At 35.4% G+C, this 18,113-nt stretch overlaps 1 protein-coding gene and 1 pseudogene across 1 annotated transcript; both read left to right on the plus strand.

Moving 5' to 3' along the window:
* Positions 1-1,713: 1,713 nt before the first annotated feature.
* On the plus strand, positions 1,714-2,661 carry LOC143402152 (putative olfactory receptor 2W6). The gene has a single exon (XM_076859591.1). It carries the CDS (start codon positions 1,714-1,716, stop codon positions 2,659-2,661), a length of 948 nt encoding a protein of 315 aa, XP_076715706.1.
* A 4,495-nt stretch (positions 2,662-7,156) lies between these two features.
* LOC143402153 (mitochondrial nicotinamide adenine dinucleotide transporter SLC25A51-like) lies at positions 7,157-16,953 on the plus strand (annotated as a pseudogene).
* Positions 16,954-18,113: the final 1,160 nt, after the last annotated feature.

The following is an 18,113-nucleotide window of genomic DNA, read 5'->3' on the forward strand; positions in this document are numbered from 1 at the left end:
ATAAAGAACCTGGTACACAATCAGGTTAAATAATTACAAAACAACAACAAAAACAACATGCTTCCCAATGGTGGAGCTGTGATTTGATGCCAGGCAATTGGAGTTTAGAATCTGTGCTTAAGCACTGTGCTTGACTTAACTGACATCCTACTATGTAAAAATGTAAATTGAATTCACAGTTTTTACTGAGGAAAAACTATATCTTTTTCTCATCCATCTGATAATAAAAGTATCTTCCATATGACCATTATGTTATCATCATGTTTGAACTAAAGTGCTTATATTAATGATACTTGAGATATTTTATCTATATTTTATAATGCAACTGAAATAATTCAAGTGGTTATTCCTTGTCTGCAAAGACACTGTAAAAGTAAAGTATACTGGGTCTGAAGTGTATGGTCAGAAATAACATATAAAAAATTAATTCAATTATTAAAGAGTCTATATTTTTGATGATACAAAACTCAGAAATAGTAAAATTGATTAAATCTTTATCCTTGTATGTACTCATTTTAGCATGAAAGATATGATGATTTTATAGAAATGGTTCCAAAGCAACAAAAGATTCACTCATGTGATCAGTAAATTTTACAAGTATAAACAATTTGCTGAGAGTTTAATAAATTATTGTTTTCATTACCTGTATACCTAATTTGGCAAACTGGACACATGATAAGAGCTTATAATGGTGGTTGCTAAGTGTTTGTTGTGACCAAAAGTTCAATTCTTAACTTTGTAACAAATAGATTAGGTTAGTTAGGTAATGAAGTATTAGTAATTATAACAATTGCCAAAAACATGGCATCTATACATGTAAATAAATATAATGAAAAATATTAGCCAGGTGCAGTGACACATACTTATAACCCTCCTGGCTCAGGAGGCAGAGGGAAGGGGATCACAGGTTCAAAGCCAGCCTCAGCAACTTAGTGAGGCCCTAACCAACTTAGAAAGAACCTGTCTCTAACGACAAATATAAAAAGAGCTGGGGCATGGCTCAGTGGTTGAGTGCTCCTGAGTTCAATCACCAGTACCAGGAAAAAAACAGAAGAGAAGAAAAGAAAAGAAAAAATATTATTTCTCAGCAACCAAAACACAGTTTTTAAAAAAGTACAGCTATGAATGCCAGAATTGTTACAAAAAGCAGGAAAAATATGAGTACTAAAATAAGTGCAGTAAAAGAGATTATCAGATAAAGATGTTTAGAAGTGAATATGGAAAATTTTTTCTGCTACCAAACAGTGGAGTTTAAAAAATAAACACGTCATTTTACTTTTTTACCTCAAGCACAGCTCCTTTTGATAAAGGAAAGACATCATAATCAAGTGATCAAGAGACAAATAGTGCCATGGTTCCAAGGAGAAAAAACGCCTCAAAATATATCCCACTCTTAAAATCATGTGATTGACTTTATGGATTTATTGCTTAATTAAAATACATGGAACCATGGATAATATGGCATATTAAGGCTTTTCAATGATTTACAATTCAGTGTGATTGCATATAGCATATTATTTTTAGAATCACTTTAGCTATAGTGGAATATGGAGATTCTAAAGGCACGAAAACAAATATGAAAAATGAGCCAAATGGGGAAAAAACATTCAATTAATTAAGTTTTGATACCCATGACAAACATCAGAGATTTAGAATTCTACCTAAAGCTAATACTGTCTTTGATTACCATATTATTGTCTTTCATAAGAAACAATGGAAACAAGCAATGGAAGTTTCAGAACAGACTTCATCCTTCTAGGGTTTTCTGATCAACCTCAACTAGAGAGCATCATCTCTGTGGTTGTCTTCATCTTCTATATTGTGACTCTGGTAGGAAACACAACCATCATTCTTGTATCTTATCTAGACACCCAACTTCATACCCCCATGTATTTCTTCTTATCTAATTTGTCCTTTTTGGACCTCTGTTATACAACAAGCATTATCCCCCAGATGCTGGCAAATCTATGGGGTCCCAAAAAATCTATTACATATGGAGGGTGTGTGCTCCAATTCTTCTTTGCCCTTGACCTGGGAGCCACAGAATGTCTTCTCTTGGCTGTGATGGCCTATGATCGCTATGCTGCTGTCTGTCAACCTCTTCACTACACAGTAATAATGCACCCTGAGCTTTGCCAAAAGTTGGTGCTGACCTCCTGGTTGGGTGGTCTTGGCAGTGCCTTAATTCTTTGCTCTTTGACTATGAAGTTGCCAAGATGTGGACACCGGGAAGTAGATAATTTTTTCTGTGAAATGCCAGCATTGATCAAGATGGCTTGTGTCTATTCAAAAGTAATTGAGATTGTTGTCTTTACTCTTGGAGTTATATTTCTTCTAGTACCTCTATCATTAATTCTCATTTCATATGGAGTTATCATTCGAGCTGTAATGACAATCAAATTGGCAGCAAGGTGGAAAAAGATCCTTAATACATGTGGTTCTCACCTCACAGTAGTAACTCTATTTTATGGAACACTCATTTATATGTACATGAAACCACAGAACAGCACATCTCAAGAACAAGGAAAGTTCTTTACTCTCTTTTACACAGTCATCACACCAAGCCTTAATCCTCTGATCTACACTTTAAGAAACAAAGATGTGAAGAGTGCAGTGAAGAGAATATTACAGATTAAAAAAAAACATTCAACAAAGTCATGAGTGACAAGGAAAAAATGTGTCAAAGCACAGAAAAGTAAAGAAATATTGTTCTTTATTAATGAAGTTTAATTAATTTATTCAAATACATGAATACATGTCTAAAATTTACCAGAATTTCTACCAGAGACTTTTAACTTTGTAAATAGATATTAAATTGAAGAAGTACTAAGGAGATAAAGATATATATGTAAAACATAAGCACCAAGACCAATCATGGACTATAGATAAAAATGTAATGATGAAATATAATAAATAATATCTTTAGTTTATGTTAATGTTTAAGTCACTTAAAACACCTCTGACTTAAAGGAAGAGAAAGGTAATACAGTTTTTCTTTCACAGGCATAATATTGTAAAATCTTCAATATATATTTTCTTCAAATATATTTTCTTGGAAATATATTTTTGGAAACCAGAAAAATAAAAATAAAATCATCCTCATTATCTCTAGCCCATAAATAGTCATGGAGATTTTTAGTTGATTTTATTTATTCCTATTTATATTAAAGTTTTAATCATATTCCATTTGGTATCCTATATTTCTCTCAGTGTATGCTTTTATATCAATGATGATATCACCCCCAAGGGGGTAAAAGTCAAAACTGAGGAAAAGTGACAAAAATCAGATATTAAAATGGTTGGTGGCTCTACAAAAGGCACTGCACCACATATACACACAGTATATGTATGGCATTAAAATCATTAGGAAGGAAATGATGATAATAAAAATAAAACAGGTTGAGAATACTTAGTGTTGGGTTTTCCCAATCCAGATCTTAAACTATACCACAGAGCTACAGTAATAAAAGTGGCATGCTATTGGCACCAAAATAGACCCATAGGCCAGTGGCACAGAAGAGAAGACACAGGGACTAACCCACAAGAATACAGTTATCTCATACTAGACAAAGATGCCAAAAACTTTCACTGGAGAAAATATAGCCTATTCAACAAATGGTGCTGGCAAAACTGGAAAAGCATATGTAGCAAAATGAAATTAAAACTCTATCAAATCACAATGGATCAAAGACTTAGGCACTAGAACAGAAACCCTATGCCTAACAGAAGAAAATGTAGGCCAAATTTTCATCATATTGGCCTAAGATCTGACTTCCTTAACAAGACCCCTAAAGCTCAAGAAGTAAAATCAAGAATCAATACATGGGATGGATTCAAATTAAAAAGATTTTTTCAGCAAATGAAACAATCAGTAATGTGAGGAGAGAGCCTACAGATTGGGAGAAAATCTTTACCACATGCACCTCCAATAAAGCATTAATCTCTAGGATATATAAAGAACTCAAAAAAGTTAACACCAAAAAAACAAATAATCCAACCAATAACTGCAATAAGGAACTGAACAGATACTTCACAGAAGAAGATATTCAATCAATCAACAAATATATGAAAAAGTGTTCAACGTCTCTATCAATTAGAGAAATGCAAATCAAAACTACACCAAGATTTTCATCTCACTCCAGTCAGAATGGCAATCATCAAAAATACAGGCAACAATAAATATTGGCGAGGATGTGGAGGAAAAAGTACACTCAGACATTGCTGGTGGGACTGAAAATTAGTACAATCACTATGGAAAGCAGTATGGAGATTCCTCAGAAAACTGGGAATGGAACGACCATTGGACTCTGATATCCCACTCCTCAGTTTATATTAAAGGACTTAAAATCAGCATACTAAAGTGATACAGCCATGACAATGCTTACAGCAGCTCAAATCACTAAAGCTAACTATGAAACCAACCTAGGTGTCCTTCAATAGATGAATGGATAAAGAAAATGTGATATACATGTTCAATGAAAAATTATTCAGCCTTAAAGAAGAATAGAAATTATGGCATTTGCTGGTAAATGGATGGAGTTAAAAGAATATCATACTAAGTGAAATAAGCCAATCCCAAAAAACCAAAGGGCAAATGTTTTCTCCAATGTGTGGATGCTAATTCACAATGGAGGGGGAAACTAGAGAAGAATAGAGTTACCTTAGATTAGATAGAGGGAAGTGAAGGGAAGGGAGGGGAGAAGAGGGGGGTGTCATTATAGGAAGGACAGTAGAACAAAACAGACATTAGTAATTTATGCATATATATAACTGCATGACCAATGTGATTCTACAACAGCTACACTCAGAAAAATGAGAAATTATATCCCATCTATGTATGCTATATTAAAGTACATAAAGACATTCTAGTGTCATGTTTAACTAATAAAAATAAAACTAAAAAAATTTTTAAATATTTGTAAAAAGAAAATGTGGTATAAAAAACAATGGAATCATACCCAGCCTTTAAAAAGAAGAAAAACCTGTAATTTGCAACAACATAAACCTGTAGGACATTATGTTAAGTGAAATTAGGTAGGCAGAGAAACACAAATTCCGTGATCTCAATTATATCTCAAATTACAATGCTAAACTTGCAGAAGAAGAGAATAGATGGGGTTAACAAAGTCTGGGGGGAATGAGGGCACTGAGGAAATGTTGGTCAAAGGAAATAAATGTCAAATTAGAGAGGAATATGTGCAACAGTCCTATTGCAAAGCATGATGACTATAGTATATAATAATGTATGATAGTCTTAAAAGTTGCTAAGGGTAGATTTTAATGATTTTCATCACAAAAATAATAAGTATATGAATTTATGTATAATTAATTAGGTCAATTTAGCCATTCCACAAAGTATACATATTTCAAAAAATCATATTGTATGTAAAAAATATATACAATTTGTCAATTTAATTAATTTTAAGATAAAAATAAGTGGAAATTGCAAAGTATTTTTATCAAAAAAAAATAATAATTATTTTCATCAAATTAATTGTCTCTTGAAGGAAACCAGCACTTAGGCTGAGAAGACTACAATTTCCTCACTGGCAGTCTTTAGTCACTAAGTTTTGATATATTATCCAAAGGAAAAAATAATGTGATAACTTTCTGCAATAAATACAAAATTTGTGTGCCATTTAGCCTGGTAAATAGCTAACAAAACAAGCACAATTATAATTTGCCAAAATTCTTCATTAGTTATAATATGTTCCTTCAAATGATGCTTTTTCTAAATGGCTTTAAAGTAAAATTTATCAATTTATAAATTTTAAAAACAATATCTGAAGTTTGACCAGATTTCTTCACCTTTACTTCATAACAATTAGTCATAAAATGCATTCATACACAAAAAGTAAACATTTTTATACATGGATGACTAATGGTAGCAGAATTGATTTTAATATTAGAATCTGTGTAATGTGCAAGCTATTGTGATAGACACTGGAGACACTAAAGGGAACAAAAGTTTATCTTTGGTCACAGATCATATAGAAATTATCATTGCATGAATCAAGACAATTTCATCTTTGAAAAAAATTTTAAATTCCATGGTAGTATTCCAATAATTACAGTATGTAATTGTTGATCCACAAGGAAAATGATGTACAACAAGAGGTAAAATGCCTCTATGCAAGTGAAAACATAATAGTAACTATGAAAAAAAACTGTAGTCAACTGAACTTTATTTCTCATAGCAAGACATTCTGATGACAGTTTTTAAGATGATATATAATGGAATCAACTGCAGGAGATTTTTAGATGACAGAACAATACCACCTCTCAAAGCACAGACTCTTATTTGTCAAAAGACTGATACTCAGCCATGATTAAAAACTAGTCACTTATAAGCTGAATGTTTTCTCTAATATGTGGATGCTAATTCACAATAAGCAGGGGGGTTAGGAAAGACTTGAGTTACTTTACATAGAGGGAAGTGAAGGGAGGGGAGAAGGTATAGGAATAGGATAATAGAATGAATCAGACATTATTACCCTATGTACATATATGACGGACTATACAACCAGTGAGATTCAATATCATGTACAACCAGAAGAATGAAAAATTACATTCATCTGTGTATGATGTATCAAAGTGCATTCCACTATCATGTGTAACTAATTAGAAAAATAAATAAATAATTTTTAAAAAAATAACAATGCATAAAATTAGAAAATCAAGGGTTAGGGCATTCAGAACTTCTGGACAGGCCTGCACAGGCAATGACTAGCAGGTTCACTCCTCACAGTCCTGTGGGCCTGTAGCTCCAGGCGTGGGGCCTGGCACATGTGGACCTGGAAGTTCAGTTATCAAAACTGACTCCAGAAGAGAGACCTAATGGAGCAGTAACATGGAAGAAACTAGGAAAGTTACCAAAGAGCTGTCATCCCCTAGAACAGCAGGTTCAGCTGATGTTACAGGTTAAAAAGAATTCTTCTTGAAAGATGGTGGAAGGAGACAGACATCATTACCCTAGGTACACGTAAGATTGCACGAAAGGTGTGACCCTACTTTGTATACAACTAGAGAAGTGAAAAATTGTGCCCCATTTGTGTACAATGAATCAAACAATATTCTGCTGTCATGTATAACTAATCAGAACACATAAATAATTTTTTTAAAAAATTCTTGATGAAAAAGAAAGGTCTTAAGCAATATGATGTATTCAGAAACTCATGAAAAGAGGCCATATCTCCTAACATCTTTAAAACAAGATATATCACCTTACATTATAAATGTTAGTGAAATGAAGCCTTACTTGTGTGGCTGCTATGTAGCTTTCAACAATGTAGCAATCACATTTCATATTCAGAAAATTCTCTTTGAACAGCAACCATATGGAATAAAAACCCCAGATACACTACTTCAGTTAAGGAGGGATGGATGTCAAAATTTGTATGTCAGGACTTTTCCTCCATTAATTTAGAAAGTAACTATACTAGCACTTATGTTTGGTCTGTATGAGGATTGGGGGAGAGGGGAGTGGGGTACATACCAGGGATTGAACACAGAGGCACTTTAACAATAAGCCACATACCAAGCCCTGTTTTGTTTTTTGTTTTGTTTGTTTTGTTTTGTTTTTGAAACAGGGTAAAAAAAAAAAGGGGGGGGTCCCTCTGTAACTTGCTGAGTCTGAACTCAAGCTTGCAATCTCCTATCTCAGGGTCCCAAATTGCTGATATTACAGGTATGCATCGCCACACCCAGCTTTTTTTTTTAACTTTTTTTATTTGTTAAATTTGGACATACATGACTGTTTTAGTTTGCTTTTTTCACTGTTGTAGCTAAAGCATCTGACCAGAACAACAGCAAGGAGGAAAGGTGTATTTGAGGGCTCACGGTTTCAGAGGTTTTATTCCATAGAAGGCTGGCTCCATTCCTCAGGGCTTGAGGTGAGGCTGAACATCATTGCAGGAGAGGGTAGCAGAGGGCAGCAGCCCACATCAGGATGGTGATTAAGAAACAGAGAAAGAGACTCTACTCTCCAGATACAAAATATGTACCCCATAGCCACACCCAAATTAACCACTTTCTCCAGCTACACCCCACCTGCCTCCAGCTACCACTCAATTAATCCCATCAGGAATTAATTCACTGATTGGGTTAAGACTCTCACAACGCAATCAATTCTCCTCTGAACCTTCTTCCACTGTCTCACACATGAGCTTTAGAGGACACCTCACATTTAAATAACAACAATGACAGTAGAGTGTATTCTGACATACATGCATGGAGCCACACCCTGCTTTGTATGAAGATTTACTGTGCCTTCTTTAAATGCATTCAGTGCCCCAGAGTTTGAAATCCATGGCATGGCTGTACTTTCAGGGACAACAGAAGACATTTTCACTCCACTGAAAAGAGTTCAGACATTGATTGCTTCAAGACAACAAGCATCATGACAAATTCACAAACACTTGTCAGGCTTTCATTTCATGAAATGCTATAAAAATGGAAGGTATTATCAAGGCTTGGTGCCCATTCTTTTGAATACAAAGTCAGTGATGTCCTTTCTTTTTTTTTATTGGTTGTTAAAAACCTTACAAAGCTCTTGACATATCATATTTCATACATTAGCATACATTAGCTTCAAGTGAGTTATGAACTCCCATTTTTACCCCAAATACAAATTGCAAAATCACATCGGTTACACATCCACATTTTTACATAATGCCATACTAGTAACTGTTGTATTCTGCTACCTTTCCTATCCTGTACTATCCCCCCTCCCCTCCCCACCCATCTCCTCTCTCTATCCCATCTACTATAATTCATTTCTCTCCTTGTTTATTTTCCCATTCCCCTCACAACCTCTTATATGTAATTTAGTATAACAATGAGGGTCTCCCTCCATTTCCATGCAATTCCCCTTTTTTCTCCCTTTCCCTCCCACCTCATGTCTCTGTTTAATGTTAATCTTTTCTTCCTGATCTTCTTCCCTGACCTATTCTAGTTGCTCTCATTATATCAAAGAAGACATTTTGTATTTGTTTTTTAGGGATTGGCTATCTTCACTAAGCATAATCTGCTCTAGTGCCATCCATTTCCCTGCGAATTCCATGATTTTGTCATTTTTTAGTGCTGCATAATACTCCATGGTGTATAGATGCCACATTTTTTTAATCCATTCATCCATTGAAGGGCATCTGGGTTGGTTCCACAGTCTAGCTATTGTGAATTCTGCTGCTATGAACATCCATGTGGCAGTATCCCTGTAGTACGCTCTTTTAAGGTCTTCAGGGAATAGTCCGAGAAGGGCAATAGCTGGGTCAAATGGTGGTTCCATTCCCAGCTTTCCCAGGAATCTCCATACTGCTTTCCAAATTGGCCACACCAATTTGCAGTCCCACCAGCAATGTACATTCCCCACATCCTCACCAGCACTTGTTGTTGTTTGACTTCATAATGGCTGCCAATCTTACTGGAGTGAGATGGTATCTTAGGGTGGTTTTGATTTGCATTTCTCTGACTGCTAGAGATGGTGAGCATTTTTTCATGTACTTGTTGATTGATTGTATGTCCTCCTCTGAGAAGTGTCTGTTTAGGTCCTTGGCCCATTTGTTGATTGGGTTATTTGTTATCTTATTGTCTAATTTTTTGAGTTCTTTATATACTCTGGATATTAGGGCTCTAACTAAAGTGTGAGGAGTAAAAATTTGTTCCCATGATGTAGGCTCCCTATTTACCTCTCTTATTGTTTCTCTTGCTGTGAAACAACTTTTTAGTTTAAGTAAGTCCCATTTGTTGATACTTGCTATTAACTCTTGTGCTATGGGTGTCCTATTAAGGAATTTGGAGCCCGACCCCACAATATGTAGATTGGAGCCAACTTTTTCTTCTATCAGACGCAGAATCTCTGATTTGATATCAAGGTCCTTGATCCATTTTGAGTTAACTTTTGTGCATGGTGAGAGGAGGGGGTTCAGTTTCATTTTGTTGCATATGGATTTCCAATTTTCCCAGCACCATTTGTTGAAGATGCTATTCTTCCTCCATTGCATGCTTTTAGCCCCTTTATCAAATATAAGATAGTTGTAACTTTCTGGATTAGTCTCTGTGTCCTCTATTCTGTACCATTGGTCCACCTGCCTGTTTTGGTACCAGTACCATGCTGTTTTTGTTACTATTGCTCTGTAATATAGTTTGAAATCTGGTATCGCTATACCGCCTGATTCACACTTCCTGCTTAGAATGTCGTTTGTTATTCTGGGTCTTTTATTTTTCCATATGAATTTCATGATTGCTTTATCTATTTCTACAAGCAATGCCATTGGGATTTTGATTGGCATTGCATTAAACCTATAGAGAACTTTTGGTAATATTGCCATTTTGATGATGTTAGTTCTGCCTATCCATGAACAGGGTACATTTTTCCATCTTCTAAGATCTTCTTCTATTTCTCTCTTTAGGGTTCTGTAGTTTTCATTGTATAAGTCTTTCACCTCTTTTGTTAGGTTGATTCCCAAGTATTTTACTTTTTTTGAGGATATTGTGAATGGGGTGTTTTCTGTCATTTCCGTTTCAGAAGTTTTGTCACTGATATACAGGAATGCCTTTGATTTATGCGTGTTGATTTTATATCCTGCCACTTTGCTGAATTCATTTATTAGTTCTAGTCGTGTTTTTGTAGACCCTTTTGGGTCTTCTAGGTATAGAATCATGTCATCCACAAATAGTGATAATTTAAGTTCTTCTTTTCCAATTTTTATGCTTTTAAATTCTTTCGTTTGTCTAATTGCTCTGGCCAGTGTTTCGAGAACTATATTGAACAGAAGTGGTGAGAGAGGGCATCCCTGTCTTGTTCCAGATTTTAGAGGGAATGCCTTCAATTTTTCTCCATTCAGAATGATGCTAGCCTGAGGCTTAGCATAGATAGCTTTTACAATGTTGAGGTAAGTTCCTGTTATTCCTAGTTTTTTTAATGTTTTGAACATACAGGGATGCTGTACTTTGTCGAATGCTTTTTCTGCATCTATCGAGATGATCATATGGTTCTTATCTTTAAGTCTATTGATGTGGTGAATAACATTTATTGATTTCCGTATATTGAACCATCCTTGCATCCCAGGGATGAATCCTAATTGATCATGGTGCACATTTTTTTGATGTGCCTTTGTATCCGATTCGCCAGAATTTTATTGAGGATTTTTGCATCTAGGTTCATCAGAGATATTGGTCTGTAGTTTTCTTTCATTGAGGTGTCTTTGTTTGGTTTCGGAATCAATGTGATGTTGGCCTCATAGAATGAATTTGGAAGAGCTTCCTCTTTTTCTATTTCCTGAAATAACTTGAAAAGTATTGGTATTAATTCTTCTTTAAAGGTTTTGTAAAACTCCGCTGTATACCCTTCCGGTCCTGGGCTTTTCTTGGTTGGTAGTCTTTTGATTGCTTCTTCTATTCCATCCATTGATATTGGTCTGTTCAAATTGTGTGTATCCTCCTGACTCAGTCTGGGCAAATCATATGTCTTATGAAATTTATCGATGTCTTCACTATCTTCTATTTTATTGGAATATAGGTTTTCAAAATAATTTCTAATTGTCTTCTGTATTTCTGTAGCATCTGTGTGATATTGCCTTTTTCATCCCGTATGTTAGTAATTTGAGTTCTCTCTCTTCTTCTCTTCATTAGCATGGCTAAGGGTCTGTCAATCTTATTTATTTTTTCAAAGAACCAACTTTTAGTTTTGTTAATTTTTTTCCATAGTTTCTTTTGTTTCAATTTCGTTGATTTCGCTCTGATTTTAATTATTTCTTGCCTCCTGCTGCATTTGCTGTTGTTTTGCTCTTCCTTTTCTAGGGCTTTGAGATGAAGTGTGAACTCATTTATTTGTTGGTTTTTTCTTTTCTTTTTTTTTTTTTTTTTTTTGAAGAATGATCTCCAGGCGATGAATTTCCCTCTTAAAAATGCTTTCATTGTGTCCCATAGATTCCGATAAGTTGTGTCTGTATTTTCATTTATCTCTAAGAATTTTTTGATTTCCTCTTTTATGTCTTCTATAACCCCTTGATCATTCAGTAACATATTGTTCATTTTCCATGTGATATAGGTTTTTCCCATCCTTCTTTTATCATTGATTTCCAGTTTCATTCCATTATGATCAGATAAAATGCATAGTATTATCTCCACCCCTTTATATTTACTGAGGGTTGCCCTAAGGCATAATATATGGTTTATTTTTGAAAAGGATCCATGTGCTGCTGAGAAAAAAGTATATACACTTGATGATGGTTGATATATTCTATATATGTCAGTTAAGTCTAGGTTATTGATTGTGATATTGAGTTCTATAGTTTCTTTATTCAACTTTTGTTTGGAGGATCTGTCCAATGGTGAGAGAGGTGTGTTGAAGTCACCCATAATTATTGTGTTGTGGTCTATTTGATTCTTGAACTTGAGGAGAATTTGTTTTATGAACGTCACAGCACCATTATTTGGTGCATAAAAATTGATGATTGTTATATCTTGTTGGTGAATGGTTCCTTTTAACAGTATATAGTGTCCCTCCTTATTCCTTTGGATTAACTTAGTCTTGAAGTCGATTTTATTCGATATGAGGATGGCCACCCCTGCTTGCTTGTGAGGACCGTGTGCATGGTATATTTTTTCCCAACCTTTCACCTTCAGCCTGTGTATGTCTTTTCCAGTCAGATGTTTCTCCTGGAGGCAGCATATTGTTGGATTTGTTTTTTTAATCCATGTTACCAGCCTATGTCACTTTATTGGTGAGTTTAAACCATTAACGTTTAGAGTTACTATTGATATATGGTTTGTATTTCCAGCCATGTTTGATTATTTATCTCTTTTTTTTAATTTAGTTTGTTTCTCCATGATTAGCTTTCCCCCCTCCATCTGTCTTTACTGAGGTATTTTCCACTGTTGGCTTTGGTTATTGTTTTTCATTTCTTCCTCGTGTAGTGTTTTGCTCAAGATGCTTTGCAATGCTGGTTTTCTGGCTGCAAATTCTTTTAGTTTTTGTTTAACGTGAATGATTTTTATTTCATTGTCATACCTGAAGCTTAATTTTGCTGGATACAGATTTCTTGCTTGGCATCCATTGTCTTTTAGTGTTTGAAATACGTTGTTCCAGGATCTTCTCTTTTTCAGCGTCTGTGATGAAAAATTCATTGTTAACCTTATTGGTTTACCCCTGAATGTAACCTGCCTCCTTTCTCTTGTAGCTTTTAATATTTTCTCTTTGTTCTGTATATTGGATATCTTCATAACAATGTGTCTTGGCGTTGGTCTACTGTGATTTTGTATACTCGATGTCCTGTATGCATCTACAATTTGTATATCTGTTTCCTTTTTTATTTCTGGGAAGTTTTCTGTAATTATTTCGTGTAGCAGGTTACTCATTCCCTTGGTTTGAATCTCTATACCTTCCTCTATCCTGATGACTCTTAAATTTGGTTTTTTTATGTTATCCCATATCTCTTGGATGTTTCTCTCGTGATTTTTAACCAGCCTATCTGAGTTGGCTAGACTCTTTTCAAGATGATATATTTTGTCTTCATTATCTGACGTTCTGGCTTCTACTTGCTCCACTCTATTAGTGATACTCTCATTTGAGTTTTTAATTTGGTTTCTAATTTCCTTCATTTCTAAGATTATTGTTTGATTCTTTTTTATAATCTCTATCTCCTGATAAAGATGCTTAACTTCTTCTTTTATCTGTTTATGTAATTCATTCTCAATGTGTTCTTTCGCTGCTTGAATTTGCTGTCTCGTATCCTCTTTAAGGTTCCATTCCATCTGTCTAAGGTATTCCTTGAGTTCTTTATATGACCATTTTTCTGATGACTATATCCTCCTGAATATTTAGGCTGTCCTGCATTGTTTGTACTCCTTTTCTTCCTTGCTTTTTCAAGCTGCTCATGTTGCTTCTTGTTGTGTTTGACTGCTGAGTTACTGTTTACTCCTATAACTTTATTTGATGCTTGGGAGGAAAGGTATTATAAGGGAAGGGAAGAAGTCACCACAGAGAATGAGAGTAAGCAGGTAGAATTCAAGGAAGGGGGAATAAGAGAATTGAAAAGAAATGAAAAGACAGAAGAAAAGAAGAAAGAGAAAAAAAGAAATAAAAAATTAAAAAGAATTTAAAAAATAATAATAGTAATAATAAAATAAAAATTAATATTATAAAAATAAAATAAAATAAATGAATTTTAAAAAAATTAAAAAAAACAACAACAACCAAAAAAAAAAATTTTAATAAATGCAGTCTTAGAGTTCGATTCACTATTCTTCCAGTAGGTGGAGCTGTGCCCACCAGGCCAAGCTTCTCCTCTCAGTAGGCGGGAGCCAGTCACTGTGCAGCAGCTCTTCCTTCTGGACTGGGCGAGTCTCCAATCCTGAGTGCCTAGGGCCTTCTCTTGTGTCTAGTCACTTCCCCACTTTTCCTCGAGCTAGGCCCCGCTCAACAGTGACGCTCACCACAGTACTGACTACACGCCAGGTCTGCTGCTCCTGTGAGCCCTATTTTCATGAACGCCTGGGCACATTCTCCCTGTTTGCCATTCCCTTGGACCCTAAGTTAGTAGAGCTTGGGGCTGAGAACCCCCAGTGAATTTGCTTGCCCTCTGGTAGCCACGCCCCCGGAAGCTGGTGCAACAAGAGACCTCAGTTGTCAGCACTGGTGTTAGCGGTAGCCGGGAGTTCCACGCCGCGGGTCTCGCACCACTCCTGATTCCCCTGTGTGGGCAGGGCTGTTCAAAGAGCCAGGCAGGCGGGGCCCGTTCACCGTGTGGGTGGGGCCTTTCGCAGAGCCCAGCGGGCGGGAACTGTTCACACGAGCGCGGAGGGGGGTGAGGGGGGTGGGGGGGTCGTCATTTGCAGTGCCGAACCGCCAGAGGCGGTTCACAGAGCCGGTCCAGTGGGGGCCCAGGCAGGCAGCGGTCGTTCATATGTTCCCTGCAATGTGTGGGCAGTGGCAGTTCGGCGGCAGCTGGCAGGACTGTGCCCCTGCTCCGTGTTGCCGAGATTCACTCATCTGGGACAAACTGACACCTCCCATAGACTTACTAATTCCCAGCAGGTCTCCTTTCAGTGGAATTTTGCTAGAAGTTTCTCAGCAGGTCGCATGTAGGTGTATTAATGGGTCTCTCTGATCCCGTTACTGCGGAGGCATTGAAAGTGCTGCCTCCTCGCCGGCCGCCATGTTGGGTCCCCCGTGATGTCCTTTCTTTTGGTCTTCATGTCCCATTAAGGAGCATCTGCCTTCTGCAGTTACTCACAGTGCTTATTCAGTCAATGACTTCATCTCTGGGTGGTCTATTCGTGCCATATTGGGATTCTTGTTTTTTTCTTATTAATGTAAAAACTCACATTTTGGTCTCAGATTTGTAGGGAATTTCAGTCTTTCCTTAAGGTTTTCAAAATGATCCAGCAAGAATAGGACTGAAAACTGACAAATATTTTCAGAGGAACCCATCTGAATTACCATGGGGCCACCATCTCTTGGGGCATAATCAATGCTACTTATGAGTTCTTGTTAAAGGTTATCTTTTTTTTTTTTTTTTTTTAAAAAAGGTCATTGGTGAAGTGCCATTTATCAACTAAATAGATATAATAATGAAATTTGGTCTAATTTCTAATTCACTCAAATATAAGTTGATGTGATTGGGTCCAGAACACATGAATATGGGCAAAGATATTTTCCTTAAGCATCAGAAAAATTTTTTAAAGGTTTCAATAGGAAATTTTAATTGTTGTTATTGTTGTTGTTTTCATCATTACCCCCAAAGCTTGAGGCTAATCACCGGGTAAATACCTATCTGATGGCCTTTGACAGGGTAATCTAATAGCAAAGCTATGATTCTTGTTTCCCAAAAGAAGCTTTGAGCCTTGGATTGAAACAGAAATGACCATGGTCAGCCAGAGAAAATGCTCTAGGGCTCTAGGACTTCTCAGGCTTACTTTTTCCCATTTGTACTTTCTCTGTTTTCGGGAGAAGTTGCAAAGTGTAATATTCATTGAACTCAAACATAGATATGGTAGAGCAAAGGAACAGAACAAAGAGAAAATACTTTACTAGAGATAAGCATTGGAATTGTTGATGTTAGTTTTGAAGCTATAGACCTTTTTCGATAGTTTATTATTCAAATTATTTCTGCTCAGACACAGTAGAATCAAGCAGCTAATGAAAATTCTCATTTTAATTTCTAGAATTAGAAAATGTTCTGTTTACTTCTGAATGTGACCCTTAAACCTTCCAAAACATCCTTGTGTTAATTTTACTGATTTCTTTGCAAAAGATGAGAGGACTTAAATTTTTTATAAGTATTTCATCCTGTTTAGAAAATGAAATAGATCATAATCTTTTTATCTTGGTTTTGTTGAATTATTGGTGCCAACTTAGCAGAGGGCTTTGGAGGTTTGGGTTTTTTTTTCCCTTGAGAATTAATATGTCTTATTCAAGTATCCTGTTCTCTTAAAACTACATTTAAAAAATAAACACTCCCATAAAATTTTATTTTGAATGTGTGTTAATATAAAAAAGGAACTTTTAGTCAGTCCTTCACTTCATGTACTCCTTATTTCATGCTAGGGATATTGCTTTGTAGTGCAGTGCTAAGATCATAAAGTGAAAGAAATAGACATAGTTAACTCTGACAGAAGCAAAGATGTTGGGGGTAGAAAAAAATCTGTCAAGTATGGGATCTAAATAAAAATTCTTACAAGAAAAGCAAATAATCATTTAGTACAATGAATTTCCTTTCAATCCCCAATACTACAAAACAAATGAATTTTCCTTTATCTGTGATAACAGCAAAAAAAAAAAAAAAAAAGTTTTTCTTGAGTCCAGAGTATGGTAAAGCATACTTCTTACATGCTAAATCTCAGATAGCAACTAATTCCATGCATCTTTCTTAAATTCTTAGAATTCATGGAGCCAAGCAAAATGCCAATCAACATGTCATCATGGAAAATACACCAGAACTAACATACTGAAGGGAAAAAAGATTATTTGTTACCAGATTGTGGTATATATTGTTGACTGGTACTCAGCATCCATTCTAAAATCCAATTGGTTTGCTTTCTTATTCTACAACAGATACAAAGTGAAGCTTCAATTAAATGTCTTCATATAAGAATTGGAAGACACAGGCAGGTTGAGCAATTTTCTATTGTGTATGTTTATCTTCTACTGGAACATTAAGATATTGAAATGCCAGTATTTCATCTTCAATTCAATGGCTGTCAGTAACACCAGCCAGATTCTTTATTCCAGTGATTTAGTTAACCTGATAAAGATCACCTGGAAAAAAAGCTAACAGCATGCATAATGATAAAATAATGAATATTCTCCCTCTGAAGTCAGGTACAAAATAAATTCAATACAGAATCAGACTAGGCATCTTAACTAAAATTAATAAGTGAATTTAAAAGGAGATTGAATGCAACATGGAAATATAAAATTCAATTTTATTTCTAACTAAGCAATAAACAATAGGAAATTGCAATTTTAAAATAATGCCAATTCAAATAGCACCAAAAAATCTTACACATAGAGTAAATGTAAACAAATGATATATAGGATCTCTGCACTGAAAAGTACAAGACAAAGTAAAGAAAGCCTAAATAAATATGCAGATGTATAATGTTTGTGTTTTGGAAGATCCTAAATTATTAATATGTCAATTTTATCTAAACTAATCCTCAGATTCAAAAAATTTCCAATTGCATAGATCAAATAGTGACCATCCCCCAATATCCCCATCCTAATTCTTAGCCCCTGCGAATACATTCTGTTACCTGTAAAGGGGAAACAAATTTGCAGATAGAATTAAGGATTCTAATCTGATGGCTTTGAAATAGTGAAATTATCCTAAAGTTTCTGGGTGGACCCATTACTTTAATTGGCAAAGGTCCTTTAAAAATGGAAAAGCAAACCACAAGATTATCAGAGGGATGCAATGTGAAAAAGCAGAGACTGGCCATTGCTGACTTGAAGATGGATGGAGGCTATGAGCCAATGAACTTGGGCAGCCTTAAAAAATTACACAAGGAAAGATAAGTATGCAGCCCTGCTAACACCTTGATTTTGATTTTAACTGGTGATGCCCACTTTGGTCTTCTCACCTAAAGAAAAGAAAGTCAATTGTCTTAGT

Source organism: Callospermophilus lateralis, chromosome 6, assembly GCF_048772815.1.
Source record: "Callospermophilus lateralis isolate mCalLat2 chromosome 6, mCalLat2.hap1, whole genome shotgun sequence".
Lineage (NCBI taxonomy): Eukaryota > Metazoa > Chordata > Mammalia > Rodentia > Sciuridae > Callospermophilus > Callospermophilus lateralis.

Coding starts and splice junctions, on each gene's coding strand:
- LOC143402152 (XM_076859591.1), top strand. CDS start 1,714: ATGGAAACAAGCAATGGAAGTTTCAGAACAGACTTCATCCTTCTAGGG.